This window comes from Tursiops truncatus, chromosome 21 (genome assembly GCF_011762595.2).
Source record: "Tursiops truncatus isolate mTurTru1 chromosome 21, mTurTru1.mat.Y, whole genome shotgun sequence".
Lineage (NCBI taxonomy): Eukaryota > Metazoa > Chordata > Mammalia > Artiodactyla > Delphinidae > Tursiops > Tursiops truncatus.
This window is the reverse complement of record NC_047054.1, coordinates 12,920,655-12,938,248: the sequence shown is the minus strand read 5'-3', so window position 1 is coordinate 12,938,248 and position 17,594 is coordinate 12,920,655. Positions and strand designations below refer to the sequence as shown.

The following is a 17,594-nucleotide window of genomic DNA, read 5'->3' as shown; positions in this document are numbered from 1 at the left end:
TATACACCTCACAGGAGAAGGAGCAAGTTTGGGAGAAAAGATGAGGAGACTGGTCTAGGACACACTGAGTTTCAAGTGTCTGTGTGGGGATGTTTAATGGGAGAACTGTCTTGGCTGCACATAAAGACTTGAGTCATCAACACACAGATGGGAACTGAAGCCATGACGGTGGATGATCATTAAGGTTACAGATGGAGTGAACAAAGGGACAAGGACAGATTCAACAATTACTAATATCCAAGGGATGAAAGAAAGAGAGAGAGAAGAAATGTCCAACTAAGCTAACAGAAAATGGGGAGATAATAAGGAGTCCTAGGTATACAGCACACTAGGCCACTGTGACCTAGTGTTACCCTAATCTAGCAATTAGACGTTGACTTTTATGCCAGTCTTTTAGTGACTATGTTCATGCCTTTTGCCTTTGGTACTCTGGAAACTGTCAGACACTTGTTCTGAAATGGATTACCTGTTACCTGAACTTCAGTCAATCATCTGCTTGCCCTACCCCTGCTCTGATACACACTCAGGATTTTTGCTTTTATTCAGACCTTGGTTTTCAGTGTTCCCTTTCTGCCTATCTGTTCTCCTTTGGACTGACTTCATTTTATACCTGGGCCTATATCTCTAAATGTCCAGTCCTGGAATTAATCCTCTGGTTACACTTTCAGGCTTACACATCTACACTTTTCTCCAACCCTAAGATTTGGCCTGGAACAATAAATAAGGCTTCGTTAGTGTGGCCTGGAACCCAAGCCCAGTTCTCATGTACTAAAAGCTAAGGCAAGGCTAAAGCGAAGGTCAGAAATCCAGATCTGAGTCAGCATCACAGATAAGACTTGAATTAGGCCTCTCCTGCATTACCCAGAAAACTTCTGAAAGGACTCCTGTTGGAACAGAAACCAGGACCAGGGCATACATGGCCATCCCAGTATCTACAGCAAGAGGCACTAATGCCAAGGATATCCTGAGTACATTAATGTGTCTAAAATGTATCTAGAATAGGAAGATAGATCTAGAACTAAAGGCCAATCCTGAAAACATGAAAAATCATGATTCATTTTTTTAGGACAGGTTAATGACCATAAAACCTGACAAATAAAAAACTTTAAGAGCAAAGGGAAGCTTACGTTTTTAATATAACTGTGACTTTTTAAAAAAAACAGTACACTTACCAACATGAATATTATCTTTAAATGCCACATCATGGAGTTGAAATATTAAATGGCGGCTAAATTTTTCATTGGTGCTAGAATCCAAGTTGAGAACATCTTCAGCTGAACAACTAACCCTGTAAAACTGTTGAAGTGCTCTACAAACATGCTGAAAACACAAGTAAAACATCAATAATTAGTGTTTTTTGTTTCAAAATTTTTCCATGAGCAAAATTCAAATATCTTGGTACAAGTCTAATCTGTTTTTTATTTTGATATCAGATTATTACATAACAATTTTACTGAATTACTTATGTACTGAAATATACATATTTAAATTATTATACATGTTTATGTTAAAAATGCATAGGCTCGGGCTTCCCTGGTGGCGCAGTGGTTGAGAGTCCACCTGCCGATGCAGGGGACACAGGTTCGTGCCCCGGTCCGGGAAGATCCCACATGCCAAGGAGCGGCTGGGTCCGTAAGCCATGGCCGCTGAGCCTGCACGTCCGGAGCCTGTGCTCCGCAATGGGAGAGGCCACAACATTGACAGGCCCGCGTACCGCCAAAAAAAAAAAAAAAAAAAAAAAAATGCATAGGCTCTCAGGGTTAAAGGCCTCTCAGAATTCAATTTATCTTATACATTAATCTCTAAAATCAAAATAAAAATATTTCTTTTTAAGCACCTCTTTTTATAAATTTTATTTATGTATTTATTTATTTGTTGTTTGGTTGCACCAGGTCTTAGTTGCGGCAGGTGGGCTCCTTAGCTGCGGCATGCATGTGGCATCTAGTTCCCTGACCAGGGATCGAATCCAGGCCCCCTGCATTGGGAGCAACAGAGTCTTTATCCACTGTGCCACCAGGGAAGTCCTAAGCATCTCTTTAAATATTATCTATGAGTTAAAAAGTCACAATTCCATTGTTTCTAGTTTTAGTTTTCAGAAAGTTGCTCATGCACACTAAGCCCAAATCTACTTCCGAGAATGTGGCCTCCAGGGCTAGGTGATGCTACTAATGAAAGCAGTTACGCATCATAGGAAGGTAGCGAGCACAGGGTTAGGAGCACACGATTAGGAGTCAGAAAGGTTTGAGTTCTGGCTTTGCCACTTACCAGCTCTGTCGCTTTAGTCAAGTCCAAACCTAACATTCCTCAACTGCAAAATGGGATAATAATAGAACCTAACATTTCAGGTTGTTGTAGGGAGCAAAGAGAAAATGGGAGTAAAGAGTTGGCCCAATGCTGGCACACGTAACTGCTTAAAAGCATCAGCTGTGCAGCCACAGAACAAGTCACTTCTGAAGCCTCAGTCTTCTCTTTTGCAAAACGAAGGTACTAAGAAACACCACACAGGTATGGCACTGGCACAAAAACAGAAATATAGATCAATGGAACAGGACAGAAAGCCCAGAGATAAACCCACACACATATGGTCACCTTATCCTTGATAAAGGAGGCAAGAATATACAGTGGAGAAAAGACAGCCTCTTCAGTAAGTGGTGCTGGGAAAACTGCACAGGTACATGTAAAAGAATGAAACTAGAACACTCCCTAACACCATACACAAAAATAAACTCAAAATGGATTCAAAACCTAAATGTAAGGCCAGCCACTATTGAACTCTTAGAAGAAAACATAGGCAGAACACTCTATGACATAAATCACAGCAAGATCCCTTTTGACCCACCTCCTAGAGAAATGGAGATAAAAACAAAAATAAACAAATGGGACCTAATGAAACTTAAAAGCTTTTGCACAGCAAAGGAAACCATAAACAAGATGAAAAAACAACCCTCAGAATGGGAGAAAATATTTGCAAATGAAGCAACTGACAAAGGATTAATCTCCAAAATTTACAAGCAGCTCAATATCAAAAAAACAAACAACCCAATCCAAAAGCGGGCAGAAGACCTAAATAGACATTTCTGCAAAGAAGATATACAGATGGCCAACAAACACATGAAAGGATGCTCAACATCACTAATCATTAGAGAAATGCAAATCAAATCTACAATGAGATATCATCTCACACGAGTCAGAATGGCCATCATCAAAAAATCTACAAACAATAAATGCTGGAGAGGGTGTGGAGAAAAGGAAACCCTCTTACACTGTTGGTGGGAATGTAAATTGATACAGCCACTATGGAGAACAGTATGGAGGTTCCTTAAAAAACTACAAATAGAACTACCATACGACCCAGCAATCCCACTACTGGGCATATACCCTGAGAAAACCATAATTCAAAGAGACATGTACCAAAATGTTCACTGCAGCTCTATTTACAATAGCCAGGACATGGAAGCAACCCAAGTGTCCATCGACAGATGAATGGATAAAGAAGATGTGGCACATATATACAATGAAATATTACTCAGCCATAAAAACAAATGAAATTATTTGTAGTGAGGTAGATGGACCTAGAGTCTGTCATACAGAGTGAAGTAAGTCAGAAAGAGAAAAACAAATACAGTATGCTAACACATATATATGGAATATTAAAAAAAAAAAAGGTCATGAAGAACCTAGGGGCAAGACGGGAATAAAGATGCAGACGTACTAGAGAATGGACTTGAGGATACAGGGAGGGGGACAGGTAAGCTGGCACGAAGTGAGAGAGTGGCATGGACATATATACACTACCAAATGTAAAACAGATAACTAGTGGGAAGCAGCCGCATAGCACCGGGAGATCAGCTCGGTGCTTTGTGACCACCTAGAGGGGTGGGATAGGGAGGGTGGGAGGGAGGGAGATGCAAGAGGGGAAACATGGGGACATATGTGTATGTGTAACTGATTCACTCTGTTATAAGGCAGAAACTAACACACCATTGTAAAGCAATTATACTCCAATAAAGATGTTTAAAAAAAAAAAAAGAAACACCACACAGGGTTATCTTGGAATTAGCAAAAATGTCTGTACACTGCCAAACACTTAGATACCGAATAGTTATGCAGTAAATTGTGTTTATTAATGTTATTTTGGTATTATAGCATACCACCTCCCATCATGCTCTCTGATCCTACTCTTCTTCAGTAAATTTTTTCTCAGAGAAGTCTTCCTCAATTTCCTTATCTACATCAAATTGCCCCATATATATTCTACCTCTACTTGTAGTACTTACACAGCTGCAATTTTTGTGATTATTTTGATAGGTTTCCTCTATATCATAGAGAATATCCCTCAGGATCTGTTCTCTCCTGCTTCTGTAAATAGAACCCTGATTATTAGCTAGATATGAGGTCATCGAGAATAAAGACCATGTTCCCCAGACTCCCTTGCAGTAAGGTGTGGCCATGTGATTAAGTTCTGGCCAACAGGATGTGAGCAGAAGGAAAATATTCCACTTCTACATTATAATCTTAAAGGAAAGGGGCATGCTCACCCCTTCCCCATTTTCTACTGTCTAAAATGTAGACACAGCAATGCTGAGCCATCTTGGACAATGTAAATAATGGCATCTTAGGAAGAGCAAAGCAATAGGCCTAGTCCCCTAATACAATGGAGTCACATCCAGGTGTTTCATGAGAGAGAAATAACTTTCTATCTTGTTTATGCCCCTTTAATTTTAGGTCTTTATTATGGCAGCTAAATCTATCCTAACTTATTATCCTCCATTACATGATAAATTCTGTGAAGGCAGAAATCATGTCTTTTTGGGCTAGCCATTGTATTGTTAGTGCCTAGGCACACTGACACTAAGAGGGTGAAAAAATTTTGATAAATGAATAAAGTCTAGTTATGTACTTTGGAGCTATACAGAATAAATGTAATAACTGTAGATAATAAAAGTAATTGTAGTCCCATTAAGTTCTTTTTTCCAAGTTAAATTTTAAATAAAATTTTAAGTTACAGGGAATATAGCCAATATTTTATAATAACTATAAATGGAGTATAGTCTGTAAAAATTTTGAATCACTATTGTACACCTGAAACTAATATATTATCGTAAATCAATTATACCTCAACTTTAAAAGTTTTTAATTTATTTAAATATTTAAGTTGTAAAATCCAGAAGTTAAAAATATATGATTATTTGAGCAATGTTACCTGTCAACATAGTTTTATAAAATGCTTTAGCACCAGAAGTCATTCCATCTGGCAGAAGTGGCTTACTGGAATTGTCAGTTAAAAAGTGTCAGTATCAAAGGGCATTACATATTATCACTAGTTATTATTAGCCAGTTATTTATTAACCATCTGTTATGATAACAGCTAACCTATGCCTCCTCACACAGAGACGCTAAAGGAAAAGTACTCTTTGTATTATACACTTGTTACATACACAGTAACCAGTAAACGAAATTAATTTCAATATAATCATTTGTAAAGGTTATATTAAGTAAAATAATCCTAATAACTTTTCTACCAACATGAGTGTGTTAAATTAAAATGCTGTGTAATTTTAAACTCAGATTTCTACAACTTTTTCCAACTTTTGTTGATGTTAAAGATGAGTTGTTCAAGACTAATTTGGATAAGATTGTATAAAGAATTAGGAGGAAAAAAATTTAAACAGCTACATGATCTTTGCCGTACCAGTGTTTATTCTTGTTACAAATGGGATTTGCACTAGTGTTGATTCCATTAGGGATAAGTTTCTAGTTTCTAATACAATGAAGTACTAATACTTCTTTTTTTAACAGTATCACCATATTAAAGTGCCAGTGAAAATCTCTGAACCTTAATTCCTTGGTGGCCACACAGAGCCCACTTAACAAATCCTACCTTAGACTGTAGAAGTGTATCATACACTAGAAAAGAGTCAATATCTATGGATTATTAAAAACGTAATTAAGGTTAAAAATTAAATACAACTTACCAACTATAATGAAATAAAACATTTAAATTTATTTTTAAGGGTCCAATGGCTATCTTAAGAAAAACATAACTTTTCTGTTGTTTTTTGGGAGGGCTGGGGGGAACTTATGTATATTTCTTTTGCTTCAAAGTCAGGAGAAAGCTGACATTATGATTTTTTTAAAAACCAGTATTTGCAAACATTTTTCAAATAAATTTAAAATAAAACATGTAGAGATCCGACAAAATCAGCAGATATTTTTAATCAAAAACATTCTAATTTGGATGTATTTTTAACATTATAAAATGAGTCATCTACAGCTAACATCTAAAACAAAAAATAGTTAGTTAATACCTACTTTGAGTCCAAATAATAGTCAATATAATTTTAGTACACCCTAATACAATCTTAAAAGATTTTATAAACGAACCTAATAGAGCTTAGTTGCACAAGCCCATATTCCTTTTATTACTAAATAATAAAAGGAATATGGGTTGACACTGCTAAATCAAAAATATATACTAGAACTACACTTTTTCTCTTTGTGAAAAACAAAGAGAAATGATAATTGTAGTTCTAGACCAGGTTTTGCCAGTAACTAGTTGTTGGAGTTGGAATTAAGTCTCTCTAGGCTTTAGCTCCTCATTTATGATAATGTAAGACAGAAGAGTTTCCAAAATTTCTGCCAGCTCGAAACTTCTGATACTATTTTTATCAAAATTTTCTTGAAGTTTATCTTAGTACTCAATTTTTCAGTAAAAATTACTTCACCTAATCTTCACCAGAGTCCACTATTTGTCATACAAAAGAATATATAATTAAGAAACAGAAAATTCCCAAACTGCCACCTTTCTCAGTTTTTTGGGGTTTTTTTAATGTATTTATTTTTGGCTGCATTGGGTCTACGTTGCTGTGCGCGGGCTTTCTCTAGTTGTGGCGAGCAGGGCTATTCTTTGTTGCGGTGCACGGGCTTCTCATTGCAGTGGCTTCTCTTGTTGCGGAGCATGGGCTCTAGGCACACGGGCTTCAGTATTTGCAGCGCATGGGCTCTAGAGCGCAGGCTCAGTAGCTGTGGCGCACAGGCTTAGTTGCTCCGCGGCATGTGGGATCTTCCCGGACCAGGGATTGAACCCATGTCCCCTGCATTAGCAGGCGGATTCTTAACCACTTCGCCACCAGGAAGTCCTCTCAGTTTTTTTTGATACAGCAATATTACAAAATATATGGACATAAACTGAACCTTCCTCCTTTCCAGAAGTTTACTCAGAGAAGTGGCATTAAGAAACGAAGTCAAAAGGAAGAGTAACAAGAAAAATGAGGAGAAACACAGAACCTATATATTACATAGGTTGGATTCATTTAATGACTGAATGAGTGAATGAAAAGACATACAGGTAGATATAAGGAGAAAAACCTGAGTCTGTAATTTACCTCAATGAGTAATGCAACCATCTTTTTCCCATCAGCTCCTGGATTGGCAAGTCTGTTAAATTCCAAATCAAAATAAAGCTTGCACACAGCATTTTCAGGAATGACTTCATAGCAGTGTAAGAGATTTCTTCTGAATTGAATAATTCAAGATTGTTAGGTTTATATCTCATACCTTTTAAATCACAGAAGTTGCTCTTGTATCTCAAGATAGTATATAACTGTGATGTAATGACAGATAACTATGACATAATGAAGACAAGATAAAGTGAACAACTGCTTACCACAGGTTTACAGAACACAGTATCAAGAGTTTCCATCAAACAAGATCTAACAATCATTTTCTGTAACATTATTTAACTGGAAAATATAGCCAACTTCATACTGCTATTTATTCACAGATAATTTTGATATCAGGTAACACTTCTACATTTGTTTTTGGTATCACCATGAAGCAAATTTTGTTTAAGAACGTTCTCAAACTGTGATCCCACAATCACATATTCTTGGGATTCCATGAATTTTTTAATGAGAATTTTTAAGTTCCATATTTTCATTAGGAATGTTTTAAAAACTGGTTACATACACTCTGAATCACCTGACTTCAATGAGCTTTCAGTGCTCACATGTGCAGTTTCATTCTCACTGGTATCAAGAGGTATGACTTTAAGATGGGTTATTAAGAAGAAATGCTGACTTGATTAGTAAATGATAAACTGCTTAGTGCCATCATATACAAATAAAAGGTTTACAGTAATTTGAACAAGGAAAAGTGATGGTGGGAATTGTGTCATCACGTGGTACAGGAATTCGAAACACACACAATTTCTCTCTCCTAGCACCTGGTGAGATAATTCAGTGTTTCTATCACAAGGAAACTCCAGAATTCAATTCTAATAGTAAAGTAGTAACTAACTGCGTGACTGAGAACTATGAAAGCCAAGGCAGCCTGATTTAATTTCACAAGCATTTCCAGATGAAGTAAATGTAATTTAATGTGTTGTGCTTTAAAAGCTACTTACCGGGATTTATAGTAAAACCAAAGTTGAGTATACGTTGTTACGAGGTAAATATGTTGTCCATCGCCCACTTTGTATTCCAAAGCAAATACATGAACGTCCTTTACAAAACCAAAAATAATATTCAAAAAATTAGTAAAATGCAAATTTAAAATCAACTGTAGCTATTAAATGTTCATAAAGATTTTATTCAAATTTTCAAAAACTGGAACATTTGTATTATTGAAAACAAGAAAATTAATCACTAAATCTATGCCAATCAAAATCTAGTTATTTGTATTTATTTATATTTAGTCACTCAGGTAATAAATGTTCAAGGCAGAAACAATTAGAACATCCAGACTAAAACAAAGAAAAATCATTTTTCAGTCACTCGTTTTACTTCCTATTATAGTTTTATCTGCCAGTTTATGAAAAAGAACTTATTTTTTTAAAACTACCTGAACATTATTGTAAATAATTTGGACTAAAGTTAATAAATTTCCTAGAGTATATAAAAATACATGAGAACCATTTTTAAAAATATATTCGTATGTAAATCTTAAAAGCTTAAGGAAAGTTTTAAAATGCAGAACAAGTAACTATAAATTATTGTTTCTCATAGAAAAGGAATACACAAGTTCTTTTGTTTCCACTTAGCTAAAGGTAGCTGTTGAACCTATAAAGGAACTAAACTTCCATTTTCATGAGAGAAATCATAAAAAGACTAAGTTATCCGATCCTATTAAAAATCTTCTCAAGATAAATTTTATAAACTGATGATTGGTAAATCCAGCAATCATACAGCTATATTTTTTTAAAGTCAAGATTAAGCGAATCTGTATTTTAATTTCTGATACCTGAATTAGGGTTACACAAAATGCACACAAAAGGCTTTTCTTCTATTTCCTAAACTATTCTGATGAGATATGAGTGAGCTTCTGTTTACCAGGGAAAGAAGGTCCTCCTCCCTAGAAACTTATAGCATTTTGAGTTTTTATATATAATCAATTTTCAGAATCACAATATATTTATGCTGGATTTATGTTGGATAGATGCATCTTTTCGTTATATTTCTCTATATTCCCCACAATGCCCAACAAAAAAAGATGTGCAATACACACCTGCTTGTTTATTTTTGAGAACCATTCCCTTTGTGAGGCTAGAATGTAGCAAGCACTTCTTCCTCCCACTTTCCTGATGTGTTGGAAATTATGATAAATCCACTCTACTACTCCAAAGCACAAAAGGGACAGTAGAAAGATAGAAACATGTGTGCTTTGGTACTATGATTTAAGTTTTAGGGCTTATTAACTCAAATGACATTTGAGACATTTTCATTTGCGATTGTTTAAATTCAAATTTCCAATCCCTAATTTCATCCTTAAAATCTCACACTCCGGGCTTCCCTGGTGGCGCAGTGGTTAGGAATCTGCCTGCCAATGCAGGGGACACTGGTTCAAGCCCTGGTCCGGGAAGATCCCACATGCCGCGGAGCAACTAAGCCCGTGCACCACAACTACTGAGCCTGTGCTCTAGAGCCCGAAAGCCACAACTACTGAAGCCCGCACGCCTAGAGCCTGTGCTCCGCAATGAGGAGGAGCCCCCGCTCACTACAACTAGAGAAAGCCCGCGCGCAGCAACAAAGACCCAACGCAGACCAAAAAAAAAAATCTCACACTCTACTTACTCATTTCCTGATATTTCTGTGGGTATTATTTTAGTTTAACTCTTACACTCATTCTATTATTTTTCAGTCCATGAATACAGTCACTTCTCCTCTAAGCATAGCTTCATTTCTATGTCATTACAAATTTTTTAAACTATTTGGCACTAGATATGTCATTTTTTTCATTATTAATATAAAGTAAATGGTTAATGATTCATGGATATCTTTCCTAAATAGTACAAAAAGATCACAATTAAATTCTTCCGGTAAAATAAGTGGACTGAAATGAAGACAAACAACAGATTTTTTTTGGAAATCTTAAGGTATAGTAGCCCTAAAAAAAAGATGAGAAAAATTACCTCTTTACAACTTTTAACAAAATTAAAAGCTTGAGTTTGCCGATGAAATAGTTTCCAAATGGATGGTGGTTCTTCTGGCTTAGACAATCTTGGTCTGTATACCAAGGACAATGGTTCCCTCTCATAATGGGATGCTCGTTCTTCAATTTGCTTCAGCCTTGCTTCCCATTTTCTCTTCATTGGTTCAGAAGTATGGGGAGACTAAATCCTATCCCAGGTAGGATCTCTGTGAATTACTACTAAAACAAACAAACATGGATGCCAGTTTCTTTGTTTAAAATATACTTTGTTTGGTAAAACTTCAAAGCTCATTTCTGCTTATTTCTTTGCTTTACAGTTTATGTTTTGCATGAAGTTTTGCTGTGAAACAAGGACAGGGCTGGTTATCAGAAATCTTTAGATCCTGGCTCTTCCATCTAATAGTGCTACAGTTTTGAACAGGTTAATGAAGCTCCCTAAATTGTAATCAGCTGCAAAATGGGAATCAACATTTTAATGTAGTTATCTTGAGGATACTTGTCATAAGACATGAAAATGTTCTGCAAATTCCAATGCCTCATGTAAATATAAGAGTTTTTTGCATCACTATGGTTTTTATTATAATCATTTTGTTGCATCAAGTGCCATGTACCTCACCCAGATGGTGGGCATCATTCCAGTGCTATTATTTCTTAGTGTAGAATTCATTTCTAGGCACCACTGTCTAGTTCTTAGCTCCCTTTTCCTCTTTTTCCTGCCCACTGCTCTTCTTTTCTACTCAAACAACTATTAGTTGGGAGGATAACCAGTGTATGAGTGGGAATTACAATATTGGCTAGTTTTGGTTTGGGATGTATGGTAATCATAAGCATGACTTAAAAAAAAAGAATAAATGTTAATCTGTTAACTTAATGACTACTTTTGTGATTAGTCAATTGAAATGTTTACATTTTAACCCTTGTTTCCTAATGATACATGTTTTTGTTTGCAAACAATGCTTCCATGTTAGCCATGCCAAAGTAAGGGGACCAGGCAATACCTTTCCAATTTGGGATTACGGTTTACTTACAAAGGAAAAAGGATAGGTTTTTAGAAGAGGGGGGAAAAGCTTCCAGTATAGAGAAAAAATGGGGACAAATTCTCTGGCATTCCTGCCATCAAGAGATGCCATCTAAGCCCACTCCCATACAGACTCTTGGCCATGTGACTTGCCAATGTCATATCGACAAATGTGAAGCAAGCAGAGGTTTAATAAGTGCTTTTGCATTAGATTTGGCTATCATGGAGTCCTGCTCTGAGATCATCATGCTATAACTCTAGCCTCACAGAGGATAAAAGGTCATCTGGAGAGGAACCAAGGTACCCCAGCTGATAGCAATCACCAATTACCAGATACTGAGTTAAGCCACTTTGGATCATCCAGCCATCATCTGAATTCAATGCTTGAGTAAGCCTGATTGAGTTCAGGTGAGAGATCCAGCAAACTGCCCAGGCAACCCACAGAACTCTAAGAAAAAATTAATTTGTTGTTTTTAAAGCCAGCAAGTTTTGGCCTGGGTTTTACACAGAAATAGAAATAACTAATAGTTTCCTTCTTCACTAAAATCATCTATGTTGTAATTTATGTATGTAGAAAACAGATATATTAGGTTTTAAGTGACATAATATCATACACTAAAGCATTTGAAGGTAAAATCCCTATTTACCTTTGTCAATGCCTATCTAGTACTTGCACTGATAAATATGCTCTTGAATTTTAGCAGAAAACTTTGCAACATAAACTCACTGGCAAATGAAATATTCCCTGGAAAGAAAAATAGAATCACCCAAAAAAGATTAAGAGAGGGTAGGAGTATCCTAATGCATTGTTAGAAAAAAAGGCATATTATCCACAGATTTCAAATCTGACTCCAACCATAACAGACTTAAGATTATACTCTCAGAATTACACTTAGTCCACATGGATATTATAAATTATAAGCCAAGAAACAGAAATAAAATTCTAAAGCTATCAACATAAATTTCATAACAGATTTGCCTAGGAAAGGAATACAATTTCTTTGGATTGAAGAGATGGGGCAATTTTTAATACAACTGTGTTAATTTTTCAATATATGTGACAGGGCTCCTTATTGCTAAATAGATTCTGAGTATTAGTTTATTTAATCTGCTTCACACACAGATAAAAATCCCCTCCATTTAGACAACCTAACTGAGAAACTTTCTTCTAAGAAACTGACTTTTAATAAAGCCCACCAATTACTTAACGAAGAAAATAAACACATAATGCGATCAGAGGTGAATTATGACTCTAGTATCTAGCAAATAACTGACTAGAAGTAACCATGTGGATGTTCACACTTAGTTACAATGACATCGGGAAAATTTTTTCTGGTTTTGTAAAAATATTGGTATGACCATGGGAATATATCATATATGAAAGTCAGTCACAATGGAAAACCAGTTTAACACTTACTGGACTGAGGAAACCACGCATGTCAACAGAAAAAAAGAGAGAAGCTCAAAATATGTTATGCTCCCTTGTTATTTACACAGTTTTAAAATTTTAACAGCTGGGCTGAAAGACAACTGGGGCTTAGACTCTTCAAGCAGCAGGGTTGAATATTAAAAGCAAAGGAAATGGAGAACAGGAAGGCATCTGGCATTCTCATTTTGGACTATCATATTCCTCATGCCTACCCCCCGGGAGAACATATCACCATTTCAGAAATGCTGGTGGGGAAACAGTGCTGTCTTTTTTTATATACATATAATTACACATGAAAACCCCTTTTCACACAGGGACCATAACTACTTTTGTAACAGTTTCCAAGACCTAAAGAAAAATATTTGTTGTATTTTAAAATAGCAGGCTTAAGAGCTCTATTATTTATTTCTTAGCATCGCACGGGAATGATTGTTTAACCATTTTTGATACCAGTTTCAAAACTAAAGGTGGTCAGGCTAGAAAAAAGGTTGGCTTAGTCTTTTTAGAGTAACTATAGTGGGAGAAGGGACAGTGAGAGTGAGGGTGAAGAGATGACTCAGCCGACCTAAGCAGTCCTGGTTTCCAGAGGTTTATGCCTACACTTGTTCATCGGTGACACTTGACGGCCTGGTCCCCAGGAGCAGCTGGACCATGCGGCCCATGGTTCACGAGTACTGGCTTCTAGGGTCAGATGAAGCCTGCCTCGCATGGCTCTCTCTAGCCCAGTTCTCCTAGTTTCTTTTCTTGTCTAATCACAAGTCAATTCCTATTCCCCAACTCGAACTTCTCCCTCTGCCCTGAGAATAGATTCAACAATATCTTGTGTTTTCTGCATATATGTTCCAGTTCTAATATTTAGTAATGTTCTGGTATTTGGCAATGTTTTCTTAATATAATTCCCTTTATGGCCTCTTGTAATACATTTATACTATTTCTCCCACTGCTAAAGTATTCATAATAAAGTATGTGATTAAACTTCATTTACAGTAATAATAGTTTACTTCCCAGATGAATAACACCTTACAAAATTATTAAATATACTAATTGACTTTTTCTTTTCTTCTTTTCCTACTTCAGTCACCTTGCCTGTCTATGCTTGAACAGAGTAACTCATATTTAAATTTCCCAAAAGTCTCCTATAAGGAAGAAAACATCCAGTGGAACACTGTTTTTTCCAGTTCCACCTTTCTACCATCCCCACAGGATCTCCCATCCAAAGAGCCTAATTCTGCCAGACTAATCACCCTTAAGACCATTTTCAACAGCCAAGACATGGAAGCAACCTAAATGTCCATCGACAGAGGAACGGATGAAGACATGTGGTACACATATACAATGGCATATTACTCAGCCATAAAAAAGAACAAAATAATGCCATTTGCAGCAACATGGATGGACCTAGAGATTACCATACTACGTGAAGTCAGACAGAGAAAGACATATATGATATTATTCATATGTGGAATTTTTTTAAAAAATGATACAAATGAACTTATTTACAAAACAAAAACAGACTTCCAGATATTGAAAACAAACTGATGGTTACCAAAGAGGAAACGGGGGTGGGGGTTGTAAATCAGGAGCTTGGGATGAACACACACACACTACCATCTACGAGACGGATAACCAACAAGGGCCTACTGTACAGCACAGGGACCTCTACTCAATACTCTGTGATAACCTATACGAGAATCTGAAAAAGGATGAATATATGCGTAACTGAATCACTCTGCTCTACACCTGAAACGAACTCATTAGCATTGTAAATCAATTATACGCCAATAAATTTTCAAAAAGACCATTTTCATAGCTTTTCCTAGGGACACTCATTAATGATTCAGAGCATCGCTTAATGCACGCTAAAGTTTACCTCGAGAAGTCCAAACTCTCCAGAATCTGGCCCTCAACCACTTACCCATTCGACTTCTTCTTGTTCAGCCTTCTCACCAAATGAATGATGATGACCACTGCCTGCACCTGGCCCACTCCAGGAGCCCTCCTGCATGTTTCCCTCCCCTGGAATGCCCCACTCACCCTTCCTGAAGTCTTCCCCTCCCAGGCCCAGATCAGGTTCTGCCACCTGAGACACCTCTGTAGAAAGAAACTTCCGACATTGCTTCTAGCCAGCTATTTTACTATAATTAAAGTTTCTCCAAACTAATAAGGGTCATTTACACAAAAAACCAGAAAACCACTGCTGCTGCCGCTGCTTTAACTACAGCATAATTTTGGTAAGAAAGTTTAGCACAGGAAGGGGTCTGTGCATCACTACGGGGTAATAGGACTGGTTAAAAAAACTAGTACACTAGTGCCTGCCTTACAAATAACTGCATGCCGACCACCGTGCAGGTTGGGAGTGGGTCCTATTCTTCAGTTTTACTGCAGCAGAAAAAGGACTGCCAAACACTGGTCCTCTCTCAACCTGGCAGGGATAAAGGCCTAGGTTTTATTCCTAGGATCTGAGTTTAACTCGTGTAGCCCTTAACAAGAGCAAACTACTTAGCCTTTTTAATTACGCCCAGGTGGAAACTGGAATTCCTACCTGCAGGGGCTGCTGAAAGAAAAAGAAAATGCATTGCCACAATGTGAGAACACAGATAAGCATCCAAGGAACGGTAGCCATACTCAGAACCACGTATATCTGTGAACAAAACGGCGCCCTCATTTATACCCAAGTAAACAAAAGTGCTGGAAGTGGGCGAGTTCTTCACCTGGGGCCCCTGACTTGTCAGAATGTCCTGAACCTCTTGAAATTTGATGGAGAATTTCGTGCTCAATTGGGTTGGTACATTCTTCTGCGAAAATGCCTCAGAGTCTGAAAAGAGTTCGTGACCCAAGACAGGCGGAGGCCCAGCTGGGCGGTTAAAGCTTTTGGTTTCGGGACAGGGAATTCGGGGTGACCTAGGGGAAGGCCTCCGGTCGCCCGAGGGGAAGCGGGGACTACCGGCAAGCCGCGACCCGCTCTCCGTCCTCCCGCAGGGCCTGCCCGTGACTCCCTTCTCCCTGCCCCCGGGGCCCGGCGAGGCCTTCGGGTTTCCCTCCATTTACCTCCAGAGACGTTCGCCGTGGGCGGGAAGCCGTGGGTCCTCTGCGGCTGGCAGGACACGCAACCCGCCCACTGTGGCGGGACCGAGTTTTCAAACCTGGCGCGGAGGCGGGGCCGGGGCGGGAAGTGGGGAGAGCGCGGGCCAGTGAGACGACAGCGTTCTGGGGTAGGACGGGGACTGAAAGGGAGCGGAGGCCGGGAAAGGCCTAGAATGGCCCGGAAGCGTGCCTGGAAGCCAGGAGCCCCCAGGACCCGTGACTGGGCGGTGCTCTCGGGCTGAGCGGCGTTCTCAGGCTCGGCGGGACCCGTGAAGGGGCGGTGCTCTCGGGCTGAGCGGCGTTCTCAGGCGCGGCGGGACCCGTGAAGGGGCGGTGTTCTCGGGCGGGGCGGTGTTCTCGGGCGGGACGGGGCCTGTGAGGGGGCGGTGTTCTCGGGCAGTGGGAGCCGGGTCCTGACTGACGCATCGGCGCGGCGCGGAGCTCGCAGAGCTGAGGGGAGGGGCCGGGGTGGGGCCAGAGGGGGCGGGGCCTGCTCGGGCGCCTACCTCTGAGCGCGGCTGCGGCGGAAGCAGAGCAGGAACCGATCCCAGCAGAGCGAGTCGGTGGCAGCGCCGTGGGGGCTGAGAGGTGAGATATGCCCTCGACGCTTCTCGCTTTGGCGCCATAGGTCCTGGGCTGGTTCCCTCCACTCTCCCAAGCTCAGCGCCTGCCCCGGGGAGACGGAGGAGACTGACCTGGTCAGGGCGGCGGATCCTTTGTTTTGGCGCGACAACGGGGGCGGGGACGAGCCCTGAAGTCCGCAGATCGAGAGACCCGGCCCAGGGACGGGAGGCCGGGCCGCGGAGCAGAGATCCGGCTGGAGACGCCGAGCCTGGGGGACGGGAGGCCGGACCAAGGATCGAGAGGCTGGGCCGGGGGTGGTGGGAGACCCGCGTGGGATGTGGAGGGCGGACAGCGGGAGGCTGGGGAGCGGAGACCCAGCCGGAGACGCCGAGCCCGGGGGACAGGTGGCCGGGCCGAGAATGGGGGGTGTCGGGAGACCCGGGTCGGGTCGCTGAAGCCTGGTAGCAGGAGGCTTGACACGGGTCTCTGAGCCGGGGGAGGAGAGGCGCGGGAGGCCCAGGCGGAGGCGCTGAGGCCGGGGGGTAGGAGGTCGGACCCGGGAGCGGGAGGCAGCGGGGATCGAAGGCTGAAATTTTAATCGGGAAGGTGGTGAGGAGGCTGGGCGCGGAGAAAAGATGACCTGAGGTCAGGAGGCGGGCTGGTGCTTTCCTAAGGGCTCTGGCCCTCAGGGCTTATCCTCCCATTGCTGGTGAGGATTTGGTCTCTGCTGCCTTCTTTGTCTAGATATTATCAGGTTGACGGGTGACTCCGCTTTCCAAAGAGGTAGTTTCAAGTATTAAACTCCTATTCACTTTCAGACCTGAAGGCCTCCATGCGTCCTTCTAGCTCCTGCGGGTGACTATGTATCCATGGCCCAAATCCCTTAGGCTTTAAAATCCCCTCAGCCCATGTTGAATAAGAGTGCCTTAGTCACTCTTGTTTTCAGTGGGTGTGCTCTCAAGCCTTACTTCCCAAGGCAGCTGTCTCTTTCCCAGTTCTCAATAAGGGGCTCCCAAGCCAAGAAACTGGGAGCCAACCTTATCAGCTTCCTCTCCCGGCCCCTCCAGTTAG

At 40.1% G+C, this 17,594-nt stretch overlaps 2 protein-coding genes across 8 annotated transcripts in view; one reads left to right on the top strand and one right to left on the bottom strand.

Moving 5' to 3' along the window:
• PRIMPOL (primase and DNA directed polymerase) overlaps positions 1-16,283 on the bottom strand; it is a 40,286-nt gene extending 24,003 nt beyond the window's left edge. The window contains exons 1-5 of one of the 5 annotated variants that reach the window (XM_019921466.3): positions 15,924-16,283; positions 10,409-10,647; positions 8,405-8,502; positions 7,386-7,515; positions 1,173-1,320 (exon numbers count right to left, since the gene is read on the bottom strand). In XM_019921466.3, coding sequence (XP_019777025.2) covers positions 1,173-1,320; positions 7,386-7,515; positions 8,405-8,502; positions 10,409-10,588 — 556 coding nt within the window. In that variant the 5' untranslated portion in view covers positions 10,589-10,647; positions 15,924-16,283. Of the gene's footprint in view, positions 1-1,172; positions 1,321-7,385; positions 7,516-8,404; positions 8,503-10,408; positions 14,883-15,923 lie in introns of those variants that run through there. The other 4 variants (XM_019921467.3, XM_073798590.1, XM_019921468.3 and 1 more) reach the window with 4 other exon arrangements.
• Positions 16,284-16,448: 165 nt separating this feature from the next.
• Positions 16,449-17,594, top strand: part of CASP3 (caspase 3) — a 34,355-nt gene continuing 33,209 nt past the window's right edge. Inside the window, exon 1 of one of the 3 annotated variants that reach the window (XM_033848766.2) lies at positions 16,449-16,547. The gene's annotated coding sequence lies outside the window, so the exon portion shown is untranslated. The remainder of the gene's footprint in view (positions 16,548-17,594) is intronic. The other 2 variants (XM_033848768.2, XM_033848767.2) reach the window with 2 other exon arrangements.